The 23029-nt window shown below is 37.8% G+C and overlaps 2 protein-coding genes across 4 annotated transcripts in view; one reads left to right on the plus strand and one right to left on the minus strand.

The window, feature by feature from the left end:
* Positions 1-3003, minus strand: part of LOC127429361 (G-protein coupled receptor 12-like) — a 58442-nt gene extending 55439 nt beyond the window's left edge. The window contains exon 1 of the mRNA XM_051678349.1: positions 2950-3003. The gene's annotated coding sequence lies outside the window, so the exon portion shown is untranslated. The remainder of the gene's footprint in view (positions 1-2949) is intronic.
* The window catches only part of LOC127429332 (retinal guanylyl cyclase 2-like), a 45061-nt gene that overhangs the window by 13912 nt on the left and 8120 nt on the right, over positions 1-23029 (plus strand). For 2 of the 3 annotated variants that reach the window (XM_051678298.1, XM_051678299.1), the window contains exons 3-15: positions 1492-1793; positions 4884-5241; positions 6982-7066; positions 7593-7689; positions 7785-7916; positions 8004-8084; positions 9180-9356; positions 10739-10895; positions 12411-12560; positions 14260-14408; positions 15798-15961; positions 20757-20949; positions 21636-21810. In XM_051678298.1, coding sequence (XP_051534258.1) covers positions 1492-1793; positions 4884-5241; positions 6982-7066; positions 7593-7689; positions 7785-7916; positions 8004-8084; positions 9180-9356; positions 10739-10895; positions 12411-12560; positions 14260-14408; positions 15798-15961; positions 20757-20949; positions 21636-21810 — 2220 coding nt within the window. The remainder of the gene's footprint in view (positions 1-1491; positions 1794-4883; positions 5242-6981; positions 7067-7592; positions 7690-7784; positions 7917-8003; positions 8085-9179; positions 9357-10738; positions 10896-12410; positions 12561-14259; positions 14409-15797; positions 15962-20756; positions 20950-21635; positions 21811-23029) is intronic. The other variant, XM_051678300.1, reaches the window with a different exon arrangement.

A 23029-nucleotide genomic window follows, 5' to 3' on the forward strand; every position in this document is an offset into this window, starting at 1 on the left:
GCAAGACTGCTAATTTTACCATACGACAACAGAAATCCCTTTGGATTCCTGAAATTTGTCTTAGACAGCAGAATTGTAGTGAAAATTGTACAGTGTGAACTGGGCTTAAGAGTGTTGCATAAGCAGTCTTTGAGACATGGTTTCTGATCCCATGGAAACCAGGAAGTAATTGTGTTCACAAACGATGGTGAGCACAATTTGGTGACTATATTTTCATTCTAAAATTGCATTTTTACTCCACAGACGGTTAGGCTTAGGGCTGGGTTTGGGGTAGAGTTAATAAATATGCCTTCCTGTTAATTGTATTATATCATTTACAACTAAAAATACATCCTGCTTTTGGCACCACCCTGAGGACATATCACTTCAACAACAGTTCCAGCTTTTGTCACTGGGGGGCACCGGTTAAAATTTCAGTAATCACAGGCTGATTTCAGCAGCAGAATTTTGCTGAATTCAGTTTGATCAGTCTGTTTTCATGCAACCCTGTTACCGCATGATTTCCCCCCAATTACAAAAATACAACATTCCTTAAAATTATGACATTCAAGAAGTAGCATCATTTGGACTCGTTTTACAGCATAATAGGAAACTTTTTCCATTTTCTCATTGTTTTTACACCAATATACAGTATGTGGTTACTGCATTCATCAGGCTCAACCATTCAACATCGTTACCTATGATAATGTAAAAAAATAAATAAAAAAGATTAAATGTTTTACTTTGATTTATGGGAAATTTAACTGTCAATAATCAAAAACCAACATCTGTTCCCAAAGTAGCCTGTCCTTCCAAAGTGATAGTGAATGTTTATTGGTAGAAAATTACACAGTAACACAAATCACAAACATTTTCTGAAGCACCTCCTTTCACTGACTATTTGTTGAAAAATTATTTTCAGGTTCTAATTTATAGCCTATTTTTGGAGAGTGCCTGCAATGAATCTGAATTTTGTCATATGCAACTAATTTTGTATGGAAAGTTTCAAGAATAAACTTTATGGGGCCTGGGAAGCTCAGCGAGTATTGACGCTGACCACCACCCCTGGAGTCGCGAGTTCGAATCCAGGGTGTGCTAAGTGACTCCAGCCAGGTCTCCTAAGCAACCAAATTGGCCCAGTTGCTAGGGAGGGTAGAGTCACATGGGGTAACCTCCTCATGGTCATGATTAGTGGTTCTCGCTCTCAATGGGGCACGTGGTAAGTTGTGCATAGATTGCGGAGAGTAGCATGAGCCTCCACATGCTGTGAGTCTCCGCTGTGTCATGCACAGCAAGCCACATGATAAGATGCAAGGATTGACTGTCTCAGAAGCGGAGGCAACTGAGACTTGTCCTCCACCACCCGGATTGAGGTGAGTAACCGCGCCACCACGAGGACCTACTAAGTAGTGGGAATTGGGCATTCCAAATAGGAAGAAAAAGGATAAAAAAATTTTTTTTTTAAAAAGAATAAACTTTTTTAATAGCTGATATTTGCATCACCTTCTCTAGTGGTGATCCTCTGCATGCATTCTGTCTTGGTTGGTGGAATAACGCAGAGGTTGGTGCTCGAGACGGCTTTGGACATGCATTTGGCAGGTGGCTCTGTGGTCTTCGTGCCCTACGACACACTTCTCTATAGCCTGCCATATAAGAACGTCAACTACCCAGTCCTACACAGCAATAGCAAGTTACGACGGGCCTACGATGCAGTGCTTACAATTAGCATGGACTCATCAGAGAATTCTTTCTACAGAGCATACCAAGAGGCAGTGAAGACTACCGGCCTACCTGATTCTGTCAAGCCTTACCAGGTATCGCATATAGAATATTGTAAAATTTTGCAAAATCAAATATTTGTAAAACATTATCACACACACACACACACTAGAAGTGTTATACATACACTGCAGGTCAAAAGTTTGGACACACGTAAACAAATTTGTTTTTCAAGGTCCTTAAATTGTTCCGATCATGAGGCATATTCATTTTTTTGACAGAAGCAAGAATGTGTACATGAATTTCTTTACAAAACATGATTTCATTAATTTTTTTAAATGGTTAAGTTGGGGCAGAGAGTTAAGGAAAAACAGCCAACAAGTGTCTTCAGTACAGTTGGTCAAATATAAGACAACTTTGATTTAATGAACATTTTTGGTTACTGCATAATTCACATTCATTTGTATTATTTCAGTTCTGATGACTTCACCGCAGTGTTGGGGAAGCTAATTTGAAACTGTAAGCTACAAGCTACTCATAACTTAACTAAATTTTAAATATAAACTAGAACACCCTATCAGAATATAATGATAAACAGCAGCACTTAACAGAGTGAATTATTCATGTAAACTAGTTCATTCACGAACCGTCCGAATTAACTAATTTACTTTAATTGAGTTCCCAATCCTAAATATAGGTGAATCGTTGTTTAATAACTGTTCACTTACATGAAGTGTCTGATAGAACAGTCACTTAAAAGGTATAGTTCACCCAAAAATTCAGTCACTATTTATTCACCCCTGTATTGTGCGTGTTCGTGAGAGTGCATGAGAGCAACAGTTTGCGCAGCCCCCACTCAAAAGATGGGGTGTTCAAGCGAGAACCACTTTGTTGTTGGTGCAACCGGACCAGAGAAATTCACAAAGGAGAATACAATGGCACACAAACCGGACAACCAACTTAGTAAAATAGGAGAGGAGATTAATTTCTGTGCCCAGCTTTGTTTGAAGCAGAGCAGAAATCAGACAGAGAGATTGAAGAGGCTGAAGGCAGCCACAGTAAAACGGTGTCCTAACCAGAGGCAAACTGACATCCTAACCACCGAGACGTGCGACAGGATATTCTGTCGATCGCTTGGTTTTTATTTGTGCTGTCGCCCCGGTGAGCCTGTTCTCATAACATTATATTTAAGCTAACATCTCACTAGCTGCTTGAAAACTACTTGATTTGGGCAGAGGGTGTCACACCTACCAATTGTTTGCCGAGGTCTCGTTCTCTTCAGTCGGAGTTGTCATACTGCACATACACACCATTTCAGAATGAAGACGTGATAGACATTTCCGCTCCTCCCGCCTTTTTCTCCAATGCTTCATATTCATTTTTGGTAAGCGAACATCCAAAACACTGTGGTTTCCTATACTCTGACTGGAGCTTCTGAGTGCATTTATGTGGCTGCATCTGTCACGGTTTGTTGAGAAAGGACCAAAACACAGAAGGCAAGTTGAGAGCTTTTATTAACAAAAAATAAATAAATCAATTCCCACGAAGGAGAAAACCAGCAAACTAAAACAAAACCAATACAGGTCCAACTGGACAACTGAAACAAAACATAGCAACTTACAGGAAGTAGCATACACAATAGCACAAAACAATCTGTCAGAGACATGTGGGAAGAAGGCACAATATATAGGCAGTAAGACACATGAGGAGCAGAAACTAATTACATAAACAAGGACTAAACGAGGGAGAGTAATGAGGGAAAAAAGGGGGTGGAGTCAGGGAAGCACATGGCAAGACAAACACAATAACAAGACAATAGAGCACATGGCAACGAAGCCATTATTAGCCATGTGCTCCAACAAAAGACAAGACATGGAGCATGAGTGTCTGGATCCCGACTCAGAAACAAGACTGAACCTGACCGAAGAGTCAGGATCCAGACACCACACTCAGAACATGGAACACAGATTAGACAGAAGAGCACACGGCAAGGAAAACAACCAAAGCCGTGCGCTCACACAGAGACACAGAACATAAGTGTCTGGATCCTGTCACCACAATAAACATGACTGACAATGGTTACAGGATCCTGACAGCATCAGCCTCTTCCATCTCTCTCAGTTTGATTTCAGAGTACTCCGGTTCAAACAAATAAGGCTGGGCATTGAAATGCATCTCTTCGACTTCAAACTATTCAGAAGTGTTTAGTAAGTTCTGTTCTCTGGTTTTTGTGCAGCTGTGTTGTGTTCTGTTGTTACTCTCACTGTGGCGGAACTTTTTTAGATAAACAAAACAAGTTTTCATCTGAAAGCCCATCTTGCAAGCGGAGGCTGTGTATTCTGTTGCTCTCGTACACCCTCGTGAACGTGCACAGGACGGCAACGGTCAGTCAAGAATTTCACTAAATAGTACATTAGATTTTGGTTTGTTTCTTACCAAACCTTATGGTATGCCTTCAGAACCAGGCATCAGTCACATACAATAATTTATGTCTTCTGAATTTTGAAGCTTGAAGAGGTGGTCACCATAAACTGCCATTGTATGACATCACTGAGCACAATTTTTTTTTTCACAATTTCTCCCTTTGTGTTAAGAAAAAGAAAGAAAATTCATATGTGTTTATAACGACACAGTGGTGAGTAAACAATGACTGAATTTTCATTTTTGGGTGAACTATCCCTTTAAATTATTTTAATTTTCCAGCGCTACATGAGAGATAGTGGACGGTTTAGGTTAATGTGTTTGTTTACTCCCTCAAATATAGCGTTTTGTTACGGTACATCGATTCTCGTTCAAAAATGTAGCTTGTTACTGGAAAAGCTGCACTATTGTGAAAATAGCTGAGCCACTGTCACGCTGCTGAAAAATGTAGGCTTACTGAGGAAAAGTGTGCTGTTACTTTTCTAAGCAACTGAATGAACGGGTGAAAAATCATATAATTATATTGAAGGAGGAATCTGAGCCAGAGCAACCACCATAAACACCCTAGCAACTACCAAGACTAACCTAGCAACCGGAAAACAATGTGCAAAAATAATTCAGAACACCTTAGCAACCTTATAGCATCATGTCTGCGAATTTGGTACTGGGGAGCAACACTCACATTTTCTCAGGAAAATGTACGAAATATTGTTACAATATTAAAATGCAGTCAAACTAATCTGTAGCATCAATTTCTCATGCAGGTATCTCCTCTTTTTGGCACCATCTACACTTCCATCATATTCATAGCAAACACTTTGCAGAATGTGCGAGACTCTGCGACCTGGCTCTCGGGGGCCGGCCTGGCTCGCAACACCGGTAATATGGTATTCCAAGGTTTCAGTCAGAGGATCCGCACCAATGATTCTGGAGCTAGCTTGATCGATTTTGTTGTTCTGGATACAGACGGACACTCCTGGGAGCTGTATCCTACTTACACTGTGGATTTACAGGCAAACATGGTTCGATATTTAGGCAGGCCAATCCATTTTCCCGGGGGAGCTCAGCCCAAAGCTGACTCTGGATGCTGGTTTACATCAGTTGGTGCTCTCTGTACTAGAGGTAAATGGACCATCTTAAATGTGCTTTTAATTGTTTTTTTATATAGAATGACACACTGAAAATGTCCATATGATTTGACAGATATCACTGCAGTTGGTGTCCTGAAATATCACACCTGTCTCTATGTGACAGCGCTTGTCAGATTCGTTGTTTAAATAGCCAGTCATAAGAATTTTAGGTATTTCTGTCTGTTAATAATTTTGTGTGTTATGTAGTCCAAATATGGTAAGCAGAAATCTGAGTGTGGTCATTCGCTTAAATTAATCAGCATTTACAGCTTAGTAAGTAGTTGTCTGTTGATCGCTTATTGTGCGAGAACACTATTTTGCTTTTCACAACTTTGAAAACACTGAGATAACATGCTGCTGCTCTCCTGCTCCATCTCTGATTATAACACTAACTTTGTAAGGTGGGGTTTTGGAAAAACAGGGCGTGGATAATTTAGTGGCTAAATTTGACAGAAGTTCCAGAACGGCTAACATTGCTTACAGCCAGAGACAGATTAGCAGAGACAGAACACTGGTTTTAAATGAATGGGAGAAATTGGAACAGCCAACGGATGTAGCCAAGGAATTTCCGCCTTAAAGGTAAAAGTCCCAATCACCTTTTAGTTACAGATATCACCTGTCAATCAACTCGAGAACACGCATGCACATTAGCTGAACCAGCCTGAAAAAATAATGTTTTTAAGCTTGATCTGAGCTAAACAAGCACAATTTATGATACCAGTGATGTCAGATTTTACTGCTGATTTGAAAAATGTTCTTTGATCGTAATCTTGACCAGCCGTTTTGGAGATTTCTGTCCTTCCCCATTCAAGTAGATAGGAGCTGTACTTTTATGCCGCTTGTTTACATCGAAAATAGCTGCACAGGAGCATTCCAAAGATGGCCGCCAAGAAGACTGACTTGTCTTGAAAGGGACTTTGTTACAGCACATTTAACACATTACTTTTCTCACAAGTTAGCCTATGCTAGCAATATTTTAAAGTTATTAAAGCAGTCATTTTTCTATGGATACAAGTGGCATAAAAGAGCAGCTCCTATCTACTTGAAAGGGGAAAGAAATCTCCAAAACGGTTGGTCAAGATTACGATCAAAGAACATATTTAAATCAGCAGTAAAACCTTACAACACTGGTATCATAAATTGTGCTTCTTTACCTCAGATTATGCTTAAAAACACTATTTTTAGGCCGGTACAGTTAATGCGCATTCTCAAATTGACTGACAGGTGATTGGCTCTTTTACCTGTAAGGCGGGACTTCCTTTCTACATCCACCATATTAGCCGTTCCAATTTCTCCCATTCATTTTAATACAAGTGGTCCATCTTGGGCTAAAAATTATTTGATGGTACAACAGTAACTTTATAGGGTTTTGGAAAGAGGGGGAACTTTTGGAATTTTGGCTGAAATTCCAGAACAGCTAACATTGCTTACAGTATATTTCTTTTCTCACAGAATTAATGTTTGCTAGCCTATGCTAACAGCATTTGAAAGCTACTAAAGCAGTAGTTTTTGTAGAGCTTTAGGAAAAGAAGAATTTGATATCAAGATTAGACTTACAGGGCCTAATTCATCTGTAAAAACCTGTTGTCATCGATAGATGTGAATGAGGGTCAAGGGTAAATTTGTTCATTAAACTGTGACAGACAAAAATCATTTAAGATTAATTAAATAAATATTAAGGATGCCTTCATCAATAAAAAGAAAAATGTTTATGCCATATTTTCTGTTTCAGGTGTGGAGCCTCTGTTATTGTTCCAAGTGTTCATGTCTGCACTTTTAGTAACATTCCTCATTACTTGTCTCGGATATTTCATTCGGTAGGTATTTGTCAAACATATGTGGGGTTTTGACACATAAGCTATGACTCTATATTTAATTCTGAAACAAAGTTGCACAGAACTTGACATTTTTAGTGGTGTTTGCTAAGGAAAGCATCACTATTAGTATTGTTCATATTAGTTTTAAACTTTGTATTAAGCTAAACTCATAATTTTAAACTTTGGTGTGGAACTCGACCAGCACTGCGCTATAGACATGAATGATACCTTAATCTAACATGAAAACCATATTATTATAATAGAAACTTGGGGGAGTTTTTTTATTTTCTTTACCAGTAAGTAACTACCTAGTAACCACACAGAACACCCAAGCAGTTACTTCGGTGCAAGGCGCTAAGAACCACCCAAAATATCTTAGCAACCACACAGGACGCCGTGGCAACCACCCACAACTACCCTAACATGGCGCTCGCATTTTCTACCGAATAGTAGAGTAAAAATCTAGTTTTTAAATTGTGTATCAGTGTATAATTGCGCTGTATTCAAATCTCCTTTATGTCTTCAGACGCCACTTCATTCAAAGTCAAAAGGTCAAAGGTCCCGATAAGGTCCTCTTAACTTTGGATGATGTCACTTTCATCATCCCTTCCCTTAGTCATAAGGTCAGTCTAATGCTGATGACATCATGTCAGTCCCAAATGTCCAAATAAAAGAGCAAATTCATGGATGTTTTAATGCTATTGATTTATCTTTCTAGAAGGTGAGCTTTGATGACAGTAAAACTGAAGTCAGACACGTCTCAGGAGCAGACAGCATAATGAAGTCTACTATATCAGTCTCCAGTGCTATCACACCCACTTATGAAAACTCCAATGTGGTCATTTATGAGGTAAATTAGTTGATCTTCTCTTCATTTTAAATTTGTTTCTACAAATAGTCTGCCTGGTAAATTTTGTATCTGTTATTGTTTTAAAAGGGTGACTGGGCTTGGTTGAAGAAACTTCCGTCTGGAAACTTTGGGGTTATTAATCCAAAGACCAATGATGTCTTTGAGTTGGTATGTTTATTTATGTAAAATTCTCTCTATATATATATACATATATACACTGATGAGCCAAAACATTATGCCTGTGGTAGCTGGCGCCAAGACCAGATCTTTCAAGTCCTGTAAGTTGCGAGGTGGAGCCACTGTGGATCGGACTTGTTGGTCCAGCACATCCCACAGATGCTGAATCTGATTGAGATCTCAGGACTCATCGGACCAGGCGACCTTCTTCCACTGATCCAAGGTCCAGTTCCAGTGCTCACGTGCCCACTGTAGGTGCTTTCGACGGTGGACAGGGGTCATCATGGGCACTCTGACCACTCTAAGGCTGCACAGCCCCATATGCAGCAGGGTGTGATGCACTGTGTGTTGGGACACATTCCTAACGTAACCGTCATTAAAATTTTCTGTGACTTGTGCCACAGTAGACCTTCTGTCGGTTTGGACCAGACTGGATAGCCTTCGTTGCCCTCACGCATTGATGAGCCTTGAGTGCCCAACACCCTGTCGCCGGTTTGTGGTTTGTCCCTCCTCGAACTGTCGATAGGTGCCACTGCTGACTGGGAGCACCCCACAAGCCTTGCCGTTTCAGAGATGCTCTGACCCAGTCATCTGGCCATAACAATTTGGCCCTTGTCAAAGTCGCTCAGGTCTTTACTCCTGCACATTTCTCCTGCATTCAACATGTTGACTACTAGAACTGATTGTTCGCTTACCATCTAATCTACCCAGACCTTGACATGATGTGGCCTTGTTAGGAGATGATCAACGTTATTCGCTTCACCTGTGAATGGTCATAATGTTTTGGCTCATCGGTGTACAGTATATATAACATTAACAGCCTGTTATACAGTTTATAGTTTTTCGGAATTGTTATATAATTTTTTGATTCAAATCAATGTTTGTAATGTTGTGATGCATCTCAGAGCTGGTTGGTTTGGTTCATGGCTTACAACTATTTTATGAATAATAATTTGAATTCCCTATGAAGAATATTAATGGGAAAAATACTTCCGGAACCATGGCCGCTAAAAAAGTCAGCGGTTACTGTGCCAATTGATGCCAAGATAAATACATATTTCCTAACCATAATGGTTGTTATAACAGATGAAGGACATGCGTCATGAAAACATGAATTCATTCCTGGGGTGCGTCTATGATTGTGGAGTATTTGCTCTAGTCACAGAGTTTTGTTCTCGTGGAAGTTTGGAGGACTTACTTCAAAGTGAAGATGTCAAACTGGACTGGATGTTCAAGTCATCACTGCTTATGGATCTTATCAAGGTGGTGAAGAATTTTTTGCTTATTAAATGTGCAATGTGACCAACATGATTAAGTGAGACTGTTTAGTAAAAAGGTTACAAAACACAACATACTGTATATTATGATTTTTTGAATCATACAATGCATGTGAATGGTGACCAGAACTTTTAAGCTCCAAAAATCACATAAAGGCAGCATAAAAGTAATCCACACGACTCTGACTTTAATGCAAAGCATTAAAGTATTGCTAATATTGTTTTTTACGCTTGCAATTGATTTTCGCTTTCACAAATCTTACTCTGTGCATGCTAATTTTTCTATTATGCTTGTAACTTCATTTACGATTTTACAAATCTTCCTCTGCTCATGCAAATCATTTAGGCACTATTTTACCTTCATATTTCTGCCTGACAATTATTTTGCGTGTTCTCATAGTGTTGTAGTTGCAGCAAATTATTGAGGTAATATGCATTTTTATGCCATGTTGTTCATAACAGTTGTCAGTTGAGGACGCTATTTTGCAGCTGTTGTTTTAAACAATCGTTTCTGCACAATGTCGGTCTCAATAAAGCTAATCTGTTATCTTTGGAGTTCCGGGTTTTGGAAAGAGGGGGCATGGCTAATCCAACAACTCAGTCTCGTGAAAGTAGAATGGCTGAAATCACTTTCAGCACCTTTAACCAAGATTAATAAATGCTGTAAAAGTATTGGTCATTGTTAGTTCATTTTAACTAACGTAGTTAACTAATGTTAACGAATACAACCTTATTGTAAAGTGTTAACAATTATTATTTTTGATAAAGAAATATTTTTGTGTGTGACTGCATGGCATATTCTCTATGTAGGCAACACAACAAAAACAAGCTGAGAACGGTATTCCAGATTCCAGACTTGACTTTCTACAACACATCTCTGGTCTTACATGACTTATCAGTCTTCGTAATCTTTCATCAAAATGTAATAACTTGCTCCACTTTTGAAATGACTTTTCGGCAACTGTAGGCTACAAACACTTTCGTTCCAGTTAACCAATAGCAAAATAGCAATTTGGGCATTGTTTTGGGCTACTGTTGTATGCAATGCAGCCTTCATAAATCTTGGCAAGAGATTAGACAGTAATTTAATGCCGTTTAATGTAATGAAGGTTACAGCAATATAGCAAATAATAATAAACTTGAAAAAGAAGTGTTAATATTGAGATATTTCAACTTGACCTTGACTTTTAGCTTCCCATTTTTCACAATCAAGTCCTGCCCTGATTTTTTTCTTGTGTCACACTGAGAAGTAAAATGAGTTGCGAATGCCATTGCATGTTGACTTTCAGCATGCTCTTACTGACTTTATAACAAAATAAATCCCAAAATAATGAATTACATTTTAAATTGCATCCACATTTGTACTAGGGCATGAAGTACCTACATCACAGGGATGTGTGTCATGGCCGACTCAAGTCCCGTAACTGTGTTGTGGATGGACGCTTTGTGCTGAAGATCACAGACTACTGCTACAATCAGGTTTTGGACACCCAGAAATTCCCATCCATGGATCCCCCAGCGGAAGGTAGGAATTCTATCCAATATACAGACCACCTAGGAATTTTACACAGATTCAGGGGTGAATTCATTAAAAAGTTGTGGCACTTTTGTGAGGGATATTTCAGAGCAAAAACCTGCATCTTAGTCACTAACAACCTGAAATTCAGTTTAACGAGGCAGGAAATGCGTTTAAATAGCGCTGTGCCATGAGGATTTCAACTAAGCCATTGTCTTTTTTTCAGCACTAATATGTAAATTATGCGGGTTGCACTTTATTCACAAAACTTGCACTATTACTGCCCCTGAAAGGCAGGCTGTGAACAGAATTTTATTTAAAAGAGAAGTTTGTATGTAATTCCTATTGATCATGGCAGCAATACAATGATCAAATGATGGAGAAGAGCATGATAACTTAAATCCTTATATAAGTTACTTTTAAAGGGAAGGTTCACCCAAAAATAAAATCTACTCATTTACTCACCCTCATGCCATATCAGATGTGTATGACTTTCTTTCTTCTGCTGAACACAAACCAAGATTTTAAGATGAATATCTCAGCTCTGTAGGTCCATACAATGCAATTGAATGGTCACCAAAATGTTGAAGCTCCAAAAAGCACATAAAGGCAGCATGAAAGTAATCCATAAGACTCCAGTGGTTTAATCCATGTCTTCAGAAGTGATCTGATAGGTGTGGACTAGAAACAGATCAATATTTAAGTCCTTTTTTACTGTAAATTCTCCTCACTGCCCAGTAGGTGGCGATATGCACAACGAATGTGAATCACCAAAAACAAAAGGAAAATTTGAAAGGGAAAGTGGAGGTTTATAGTAAAAAAAAGACTTAATTATTGATCTGTATCTCACTCACACCTATCATATCACTTCTGAAGACATGGATTTAACCACTGGAGTCTTATGGATTACATTTATGCTGCCTTTATGTGCTTTTGGAGCTTAACAATTTTGGTACCCATTAACTTAAATTATTAAAAATAAATAAATAAATAAATAAAAATAATGTATGTTCTTGTTGCACTCTAATCTGTCTTGGGTACTACTATTCTGATGCAAGTGAAACTTTGTAATGCAGCACTTTTCGTTCCACTGTCTCCTTATGATGATGTATTATTCCTCTTTTGTAAGTCACTTTGGATAAAAGCGTCTGCCAAATGAATAAATGTAAATGTAATGTAACTTGCATTGTATGGACCTACAGAGCTGAGATATTCTACTAAAAAAATGTGTTTGTGTTCATCAGAAGGAAGAAAGTCATACACATCTGGGATGGTATGAGGGTGAGTAAATGATGAAAGAATTTTCATTTTTGGGTGAACTATTCCTTTAATTGCCATGCAAACTGCATTCAGTACTAGGCCTTCAGGCCTTGTTAATGCCGTTACCCACCTTACATTATGTGCTAAAATAAAATAATGCAAACAGTGCATGCAAATAAACCATGCTATCAGTTGATGCAATCATTCTTAGTGAATTCCCAAAAATATTAACACCAGCCATTGACAAATAAAGGTCTGTTGCAGAGCTTCTTTGGACGGCTCCAGAAATCTTGCGTGGTCCAAACCCCATCCGGGGAGGTTCTCAAGAGGGTGATGTGTACAGCTTCTCCATCATAGTTCAGGAGGTGGTGCTCAGAGGTCCTCCATTCTACATGCTCAATCTTCCTGCACATGGTAAAACCAGGGCACAAGGACATTAGCTTGCAAACAAAGTTGACTTGAAGACCCCATGAAATGGCTTGACAAGCGCTATTTTCTTTCTTATTAAACTTAGTTTTAGAAAAATATTTCTAATCAGTTGAAGAGAAATGTATACTACATGTCAGTGAATAACTAGGCATAATTAGTTACAATTAATAACGAAATTATGTTTTGTCACAAAGCTAATGAAATTCCTCTGTTGTGACTGTAGTCAGGCAAATAGATTTCCTAAAAATGAATGTCCACATATGTGGACAGCGAGACTATGTTGTGAAGTTTTATATGATACCAAGCTATAGAAAGTCTGATTTTTAATCAAATTGTTGATGTTTCCAGGAGTGTTGGTAATTCATGTTTTTGAGACATAACAGACATTAAATCTGAAATTAGCATACATAATTCTGATTCAAAGTAAAGGCCAGCATCATCCAATCATTGCCAACCATGTTAAAATAAAATTACACATGATAAATTCTGAATCTATGTACTGATTATCATTGTCCCTTGTCTGCCAAACATGTTGAGTGGTCCAAACATCATCTGCAGCCTGAAACTGAACATTTGACTAGATGTTAGGAGTGAATGCACTTGGCTTTATAGGAAAGCTATAGGATGCTCCCTTGCTCCCTATTTAGTGAATGACTTAACTTCCAGTGTGCTGTCTGTCTTCACTGGTCTCAGAACAGTTCGAAATGCACCGTATTTTTATCCTACCTCCATAAAGTCTCTGAATGCAACATCTTTCAGCTTTTGGATGAATCCATTGATTCTCAATGCGAATGTACTGTGAATATAGGACTTCTTGGGAGAAAATAGCTTTTGTGTTTAACAGCGTGGCGTTTCGCCATATCCGATAAAACTAGAGGCTCTAATCTTTTGACTCTAACAGGTTTCATTGTAAAAACTTAATGAGGTTTCTTTCCAGATGTAGTTTTGTTGGTGATTCTCCCAAAGACAAACTCCGCTGAGATCGACGCCATGTTGTTTTGTCACATGACTCCATCCGTCGAAAGTTTAACCCTTTACTGACAGCACAGAGTTCCTTGAACTGAGATCAGTCAGTTTAAATTAAATTAAATTATACATAGTGTATAGTGAAGAATGAAGATATTGTTAATGCAGGAGGACGTGGGGTCACACGAGGTGAAATGTAATAAGCGGTTTCGTTCTCAGAATGGCCAGAGCAACATTGAGATGATGTGCAATAATATTGGTGATGATATTATGATGCACATCTTGGAATTTATTTAGTAAATGTGTTTTCATTATAGTTTACGACCATGTCTTCTTACTGAATAAAAATGTATCCAACTCAAGAGAGCGTTTTTATTCGCATCTTGGTGTTTCTATCAAGCATTTTTTATGTGATATCCCAAATTATGCATTAAAATATATGGATGGAAACCCTGCATGTGTTGAATCTCTTCTAATTGCAATTCAGTAAATTCCTCTTCCTGTCATTCCAAATCCAATCTAATTATGTGGGGCGTGCCCAATTCAATTCAAATTCCAAATCATGAATTAAAAGAAAGCCAGTTCTTAAATTCTGACTTTACAAAATGCATGTCATGACCCCTTTAAGTAGCAAACAAAAGATTTTAGACTTGACTGAGACTTGTAAACATGTCTGGTGTGTGTATACCTCTTTAAAATGTATTAATTTTACCTACAGAAATCATCCAGAAGATTAAGAATCCTCCTCCTCTGTGTCGACCTGTAGTCAGTCTTGATCATGCGCCCATGGAGTGCATTCAGTTGGTCAGACAGTGTTGGAATGAGCAGCCAGATAAACGACCCAACTTTGATGACATCTATGAGCAGGTTGATACTAATTTTATTGCACCTTCTGATTATACTTTTGAGATCAGTCACTTAACTACACATCCATTCATCAATAAAAGTCATATACATTTCAAATATTATTTAGATTAAATGCAGCCATTCCACTTAAAAAAAAAAAAAATAATAATAATAATAAAATAATAAAAAAAAGCAATTTACCATCAAAACCCAAATGTTCTTTTGACATTTCCTTAAAGGTGCACTCAGTCGTTTTTTGAAGTAGGTCGAAGTGGCTTACATTGGACTTACACTGACACCTAGTGTCCTGGATGCTGCATCATTCAAACACAGCAGTTTTCAGTTACCAATGCCATTGTAGAAATTCACTATGCAGAGTAAACCAGGATTAATTTAATCCATGAATGAAAGTGTCCAATAACAGGACAGTTACTGAGATTAAGCAAGTAGTATTCAGATGGTCATGTGATCCTAACATGGCTGCCCCCATGAGGCGCCCCTACCCCATGTAGAATAAAACCATTTACTGATATGACTGAACTCTTCATCTCACACGAGTGGTCATGATTTTATACAAATGTTTCAAAATTGCTATTCTTTTCTATAGAAGTAAAACTTTTTAAATGAGGAGGAAAAAATACTGAGTGAACTTTTAATAATGGGGAATAACTGCAAATAACTGTAGTTATTTTTTTATTTAGATAAAACAAGCATTTAAAATATTCTAATTTAAAATGACACTTTTTTAGTCATTAAATATATATATATATATATATTAATGTAAATCTAGAGCTAAACATTTTACTAACATGGAAATTGTGACGACCCTTGGCAATGACAACAATGGTGCATGAAGAGGAACCAGTGAGCTGAACCTAAAAGTGATTATATTAAATAAATGTCTATGGTTAAATCATCGTATGTTAATCATTGCTATTGAATAGTATTTAGGTTGTGGCATCATTTACATTATTTTGAACCAGCAAATGTAACTCCATAGCTTTGTTACTTAAATCTTTCCCAAGTTCATTCATTGTTAAGAGCAGAAATTCTTAGATTTTTCTCTCTCCTGAACATTACAGAAGGCTGCGTGTCAATACAGTATATGTGACTGTAAAACTTAACTGGTCAAAATTAGTCCAAGAGATTAATCTAGCTGGTCAACCATCAAAACCTGTATGAACCAGCTAATGACCAGCTAGAAACTAGCTACCCCGTTCAAAACACAGCTTAGCAGGAAAATGAAGCTAAAATGCCAACGTCTAATGAGTCTACCAGATTCTAACCTATCTGAGACATATTCTGATTTTGTTAAGAGCTCAAACGTTTAAAAAAAAATGTATTAACCAACTGAAACAAAATGTTAGGTTTTATGAAAGGGTTAAAGTGTTGACATTGTTTTGACCTCAGTTTAGGAACATTAATAAGGGAAAGAAGACTAACATCATAGACTCCATGTTGCGCATGTTGGAGCAGTATTCCTCTAACCTGGAGGAGCTCATCCGTGAGAGGACAGAAGAACTGGAAATAGAGAAGCAGAAGACAGAGAAGCTGCTCACACAGATGCTGCCACCGTGAGCATTTCATACACACATTTTCTATTTTTTATCTCTTTGTTAAAGGGGTCATGAAATGCTCTTTTTTATATATAGTTTTATTATCTTCCCTGAGGTCCATTGATAATGTTAGTAACGTTTTTTTGTTTTGTTTTTTACATTAAAACAGTCAGAATTTTGTTATATATGATCATTTTGCACCCTGTCTCTGGTCCTCTGTCTGAAAAGCTCATTTTTTGCATAAGCGCCTGCTTAAAACTTCAACGTAAATGGCCACTATTATGATTGGCTAACATTATGCAGCCCCACAAATACAACCATTTTTGAAACTCAAACGGAAGAGAATGAACAAGCTCCACAACATTATAAAACTAAATTTCAGGGTTTACACATAACGCACATCTAATACATTGCATCCGAATATATTAAACTGTTCACAAGGACGGATTAAGAACTGAGAGGCCCATGTGCTGGTACACCGTGGAGGCCCCCCATGACGTGTCACATGACTATGTTCACTTTTTTGCACTACAGGATGCTTGCCAGATTTGGTTGGATTTTTCAAATTGCTGGAAGAAAAGTTTGGAGCAATGTCTTACACAGCCAGTTATATGTACTTTTTAATTATGAACCGATCCAAAATCATGCATTAATAGGGATGTCCACGGTATTCAAATACCGAATCACTATTCGGTTATTCTGCATGTGTTTAGAGGTCTTCAACCCGATCTGAGTCCAACAGTACCCAACAAACCTACAGGTTTTGGGCCAGGTTCGGGTCAGTTTTTCAAGTAGGCTATAGGGCGAGTTAGGGGCTGTTCACACGTGCGTCGTGGCAATGTAAACATGCGTTGGACGGACATCTTTGATCGTTGTGCCACAACTCACTGTTAAGTTTAAAAGAACTTTAATATTTATAATCGCATCTCAAGACACTTGCGTTCTGTTTTACAGTTTGTTGCGCTGCATCAAGCTTTTTCAGCGCTGGTGACATAAATCAACATTCTGATGAAGTTCAGATTGCAAAGAGGAATTAATGTGACTGTTACACATGATTCCAGATTGTTTTCCATCTGGCAAAGTTTCAGCACTTGATAAATGGTGAACCAGTGTTTTTTCCCACTTTTGCTCTGGTGTGCAGACAATAATTACACAAGTTAAATGCTGAATCATTTAAAATCAAATCATCCCGAAGAAGTCTTATAATCCGTAGCGTTCACTGCCTCATGGAAAGTGAACCTGCCTGGGCAGAATTACGCATTTATTAAGAATAGACCTATGTTGCAGGCAGTGAGATTATTTTTGTTTGGCTTCAATGTGATTTTATCATTTGAAGATATGTATTGTGTTATTTAGGCTCATAGCTCACTGTGCACTTTATTCCCTGCTATCTGAGATTATGATTGACGCATCCATGGCAATAAAAGTTCTTCATTCCCTGAGTCCTGACTCCTGACAAATAACACAATAACCATTTGTGAACTCTCGCGGTTAACCAAATATTACAAAAGATTACCGTGCACATATTTAGGGTATTAAGGCACCTTTCTCTTTATAATTAAACATTAAATGCATGCAGGACTTAAACATTTTGAAGTCTTCTATACTGTTGCACAAATTCTGTCGCTTATATGAATTCAAACCATCAGCTTTGCACACAGTCAGGGCACCTTATCTTTGTGTCTGGAAGCGTTTTGTAAATCAGACGCTGTTCTCTGTAGTCCTTCAAATAAACGCGCTGCACCTGTGAGATGCAGATTCCATGAGCGCACACTCGAGTGCCTGTGCTCGCGCTGCTGTCGTCCAGCACGCATTCGGCAGAACAAATGGTATTTCACATAAAGTTGACATTTATGTGGATTTATAATAGGTATCTCAAAATAAATAAATAAATAATTTGGAGCTCAGGGCCCTTCGGGGTTAGAGGCCCCTGTGCAATGGCCCAGTCATCCCGGTGATCAATCCGTCCCTGACTGTTCATCTCATGCACAACTGTCACTCACACTCACACCCTGTCTACACCAGACGCAAGACTCAAAAGCAATAGAACCCATTATAATCAATGATGCTGTCTACCATGGAAGCGTCCGTTGCAGCGTGTCGCATTGTGCTGACAGTAAACAGATGTGCCGTTCCATTTTGCACCCGCTGGTGCTACTACTGCCAACAACACAAATAAGTGGTTTAGAAAGTTTGTGTCGACACACTCGTTGTATACAGTCTCAAGCTGTTGCATCGCATCACGTCAATGGACGCACCCGGTGTAAACAGGGTGTCAGCAACATAAACTATCAAACAGTCATGAAATATTCATGAATGAAACTGTTTATTACTGTTTCGTGATCGGGTCCAAGTATTTTTAACTGCCCCATCTTTCAATAACAGTTCCTTTGCAAAGCTTGAATCATTTTATGACCGAAAAAACTTAAAATATATGCTGAAATACGCTGACGACATATCAACATCCAGTTTACAGTTTCATCCTGCACTGAAATGCACATCGCCGGAAATGCATCTAAACTGTCAAAGACGTCCATCCAGTGCATGTTTTCATCCACCAACAATTAAAAGTAGCACAGATGGGCGAAAGAATGCGTCCAAGACACACTTGTGCTCAAACAGCAAGAGGCAGCAGCTGAATGACAGAGAGTGGATTCTAAAAGCGGCGCTAGATATGTATCAAGCGGTCAAAGATGTCTGTCTGTGCATGTTTAAATACAGAAATAATTGAAAATAGTCCATATTGGTGCCCTTTGGTGTTCAGGAATAGTTAGGCCACACTAGGCCTGTTTGTTAAGCTTTCCGTTTACAAACTGAGCACCAGTAGGCGGGACCAAGGATGCAATGACATAAAGTAGGCATTGATGTTTTTTCGCTGTAGAGGCGGTCATGAATTGATAGGCCCCCTAGTGATGTAGGAAAGTCACAGAAGTAGAGAATGAGGCATATTTGCAGCTTGGTTTCAATAAATGCTTTTATTGCATTGGGGATTAAATTATGAAATTTACAATATGTTTTTAGTGTAGAAAGACCCCTTATATGTCAAAATATCAAGGAAAGTTTGATTCCTCATGACATGACCCCTTTAAACATTTTTAATAGGGATGTCCCAATAATTTTTTTTTCTTTTGAGAACGAGTATGAGTGCTGATATATCCTGCCCAAGTTTTCTCTCTCTCTCTCTCTCTCTCTCTCTGAATTTCATATCAACAGTTTATTTAAATTCTTTCATCAAAATGGTGTCTAAATAAATGAATGAATTAAAAATGTTAATGAAATGAAGATAGAACAATACATTTTCAACATTGTGTTGTGTTATTATTATCAAATGTGGTGCTTTTATACAAAACCTCACAGCATAATTATAATGCAATTACTATTTATTTATTACAATTATTATTAGTAGTAGTAGTAATAGTAGTATTACAGTGAATATAACATAGCTATACAGCAGTGATATATTTTTCTCATACTTTTTTCCATTTAAATGGCGCTTTTATTTTGGCGGAAAATTTTATTTGAAAGCCCTTTCAGTTTCTGTGTGTTTTTGATGGTAGCTTCTCATCTCTGAAAAAGCAGGTTGCTACGTGACCCAATGTTGATTATTAAACCACAAAAGGCTGCCATTTTATTAAATAAATATGTAGTCTGTATGTGCCTTGCGCTACAAAGTGAATTAGCACTCTGCTCCCTGTCATCTGCTACAAACAGAGCATGCAATGCTCATGATGTTGTTCCTTGAATGAGACAAGGAGCTCTAAAAAGTATGAGCAGAATGTGTTGGCACAACACCGGCTCCACAAATTCACTTTAAAAACACACAGCACATGCAAACTATATATTTATCTCATTAAATTGCAGCCTTTGCGGGTTAATAATCACACTAGGACATAACATGATTTTAATTTGTGCGCCGAATGTTTACGTAATGACATTCGTAGGTCAGTTGGTATCGGAGCATTTTTACAAGCACGAGTACAAGTACATGAGCACGTATCGGACCCGATTCCGATAACAGGATCTGTTTCGGGACATCCCTAGTCTCTGGAGGTTTCAAGCATCAAAAAGGATGAGAAAGCACCATAAAACATAATATATGTGTCACAAGTATCATAAATGCAGTCTTCTGGAGCCATATTATAACATTTGATAAAAATATAAGTCATTATTCACACTAAAATTTAGACATCACCCCAAACATCACATCCAAAGTCTAGTAAACATAAAAAAAGCTAAATCAATATTTGGCATGACCAACTTTGCCTTCAAAACAGCACCAATTTTCCTAGGTACACCTGGACACAGTTTTTCTTGGTTGTTGGCTGTCTCAATTGCTTTTGTCTCTTTATGTAATCTCAGACAGACACGATGTTCAGTGGGGGTCTCTGTGGGGACCATGCCATCTGTTGCAGGGCTCCCTGTTCTTCTATTCTAATCTTTTCGTCTAAAATGTATATTACCTGTTGACACACTAAAGCTGAAGATATAAATAACCATCTTAAGACAAATTTTTTTGTTAAATAAGACTTTTGCACAGTACTGTATATTGAATGAGTTCTTTTCAATAAATTGGTCGATCAAGGTCACAAAACCAATATAAATGATTTGAATTTAAAAAAAGTCTCAGTCCTCATTCATTGTAATTATATGGAAAAAATTACTAATCCAATTCTTCAGTTGTGTACCATGGAAGAAAGAAAGTCATACAGGTTTGGAATGACAAGAGGGTGAATGAATATTGGAAAAAAAACAAACACAACCATCTTGTTTTTCTTAAGATTTTCCAGTTGTTGGTCTGTTTCTCTTCTGAAAGGTCCGTTGCTGAAGCACTGAAGCTCGGCAGCACTGTCGAGCCAGAGTACTTTGATGGTGTGACGTTGTACTTCAGTGACATTGTGGGATTCACCACAATTTCTGCTAACAGTGAGCCAATCGAGGTGGTTGACCTTCTCAATGACCTGTACACCCTATTTGATGCTATTATTGGAAACCATGATGTTTATAAGGTACTTGATACTTGCCACACTGTTGTAGACTGAGATAAACAGTAAAACACAGATATTTGTTGCATCATTTTATGTCCATTCATATGTGAATATGCTTTGAAAATTACAGTAAATTAAAGGTGCACTCAGTAATTTTTTCCTCATTAAAAAAGTTTAACTTTTTGTAATTGTAATTTTAAGTAGGAAATCATGAGCACACACATTAAAATAAAGACTCCAGTCATATCAGTAACCTTATAAAAGCTGTTTTATTCTACATGGAGAGGGTCCGCACATGGGGGCTGCCATGTTAGAATCACATGACCAGCCGAATACTACTCTCTTAATCTCAATAACCGTCCTGTTATTTGACACTTTCACTCACTGATTAAAGCAATCATGACTGACTGTGAATATACATTTCTACAATGGCATCTGAAACTGAAAACTATTGATTTTAAATGATGCTGCATCCAAACCGCTAAGTGTCACTGTAAGTCCAAAATTACTGAGTGCACCTTTAAATATAAATAACAATAGGTGCTGCTTACATTATCATAAGTACATGATTTCCAATCGCATGTATTCACACAAACTCACATTAATATGATAATTCTATAGAACATACATACAATTGTTGAAAACAGAGTGAGACTTATAAATGTACTATGTGCAGTCTCACCAACACAGATTTGGCTTTTGTTCAGGTGGAGACGATAGGAGATGCATACATGGTTGCCTCTGGACTGCCTGTTCCTAATGGCAACCGGCATGCTGCAGAAATAGCAAACATGGCACTCGATATCCTCAGTGCTGTTGGCACCTTTAAGATGAGACACATGCCTGACGTACCGGTCCGTATTCGCATAGGCCTGCACACTGGTCAGTGTACTTGTGGTTGAGAATGTTTGTATGGATATGTGTTAAACATTACATACTTCAACAAATAAATCTTTAATGTCCACTGTGTCTTTTTTTTCTCTTACAGGTGAACTCAGTAATTTTTTCATTATTAAAAAGTAGTGCTGTCAGTTGATTAAAATTTTTAATTGTTATTAATCATATTATTTTTCATAGTTAATAGCGATTAATCAAAGATTTTGAAAGTGCTGAGCTTTTACTCAAAATATTCTTCTTTTCCTGTCAAAATGCATTTATTTCCTTCTTAGGAATGAAAACAAAACAATATGTAACCATAATGTTGTATTAACATTTTCCAAACAAAGCTTTCCACAATATAAAGAGAGAAATGCAGTAAAATAGCACAAATTTGAGTAACATGAAACGTTTCCCAAAGTCTAAGTGGGAGTTTGACTAATTGAAAGAACTAGTCTCCCCATAGGTTGACTTTTCATTGCAATGGGCATTAAATCTCTTAAAATCTCATCCTCCCCAATATTAATCAGCCAGCAGACTGTGGCTATCCGCTTTGATACAGCAATCATGAAGCCACGTTCATGATTCACGTCAGGGCGTCAGTGCCGACGTCAAGCGCTGCTTTGAACTCCACATGAAAAGTCCTTGCAAACAACTTTTCAGTCTGCATTTTCGTGATAGTTAAGACTTGACATGCCTTTGTGGTAATTAAATTTGTGCCTTACAGAGGAAAGTACTACAAAGTACTTAATTTTTGTCACAAGAGCAGTCTGGGCTTGTTTTGTACCACAAATAGCTTTAAGACATCCTTTCCCCATTATTTCATCACTGACATGAAATCAGTGTTGTGTGTGTTTGTGGTGTGTGCGTCAGTGTAATGACTCCGGGCGGACATATTACAAAGGTTCCACCCTTCTCACCAGTGTTTATGCTGTATTAATAGTAAATGCGTTACTCACGATTAAGAAATATGAACGTGTTAAACTTTTGTAGTAATCGTATGCGTTAACTTGTTAACTTTGACAGCTCTATTAAAAAGGTTTGCATATAAGAAATGAGTAGCACTCTTGAAAAATATCTTTAACATGATGTACACTCACATGAGTTGAAGAATCCAGTCTTATCATTAGTCTAGTAAAAAGCTGTTTTATTTTACATATATCATGTTGAGATCATAAGCCGAATGCTACTTATTTTATCTCGAGAATCCCCCTATTATCGGATA

This window comes from Myxocyprinus asiaticus, chromosome 38, assembly GCF_019703515.2.
Source record: "Myxocyprinus asiaticus isolate MX2 ecotype Aquarium Trade chromosome 38, UBuf_Myxa_2, whole genome shotgun sequence".
Taxonomy (NCBI): domain Eukaryota; kingdom Metazoa; phylum Chordata; class Actinopteri; order Cypriniformes; family Catostomidae; genus Myxocyprinus; species Myxocyprinus asiaticus.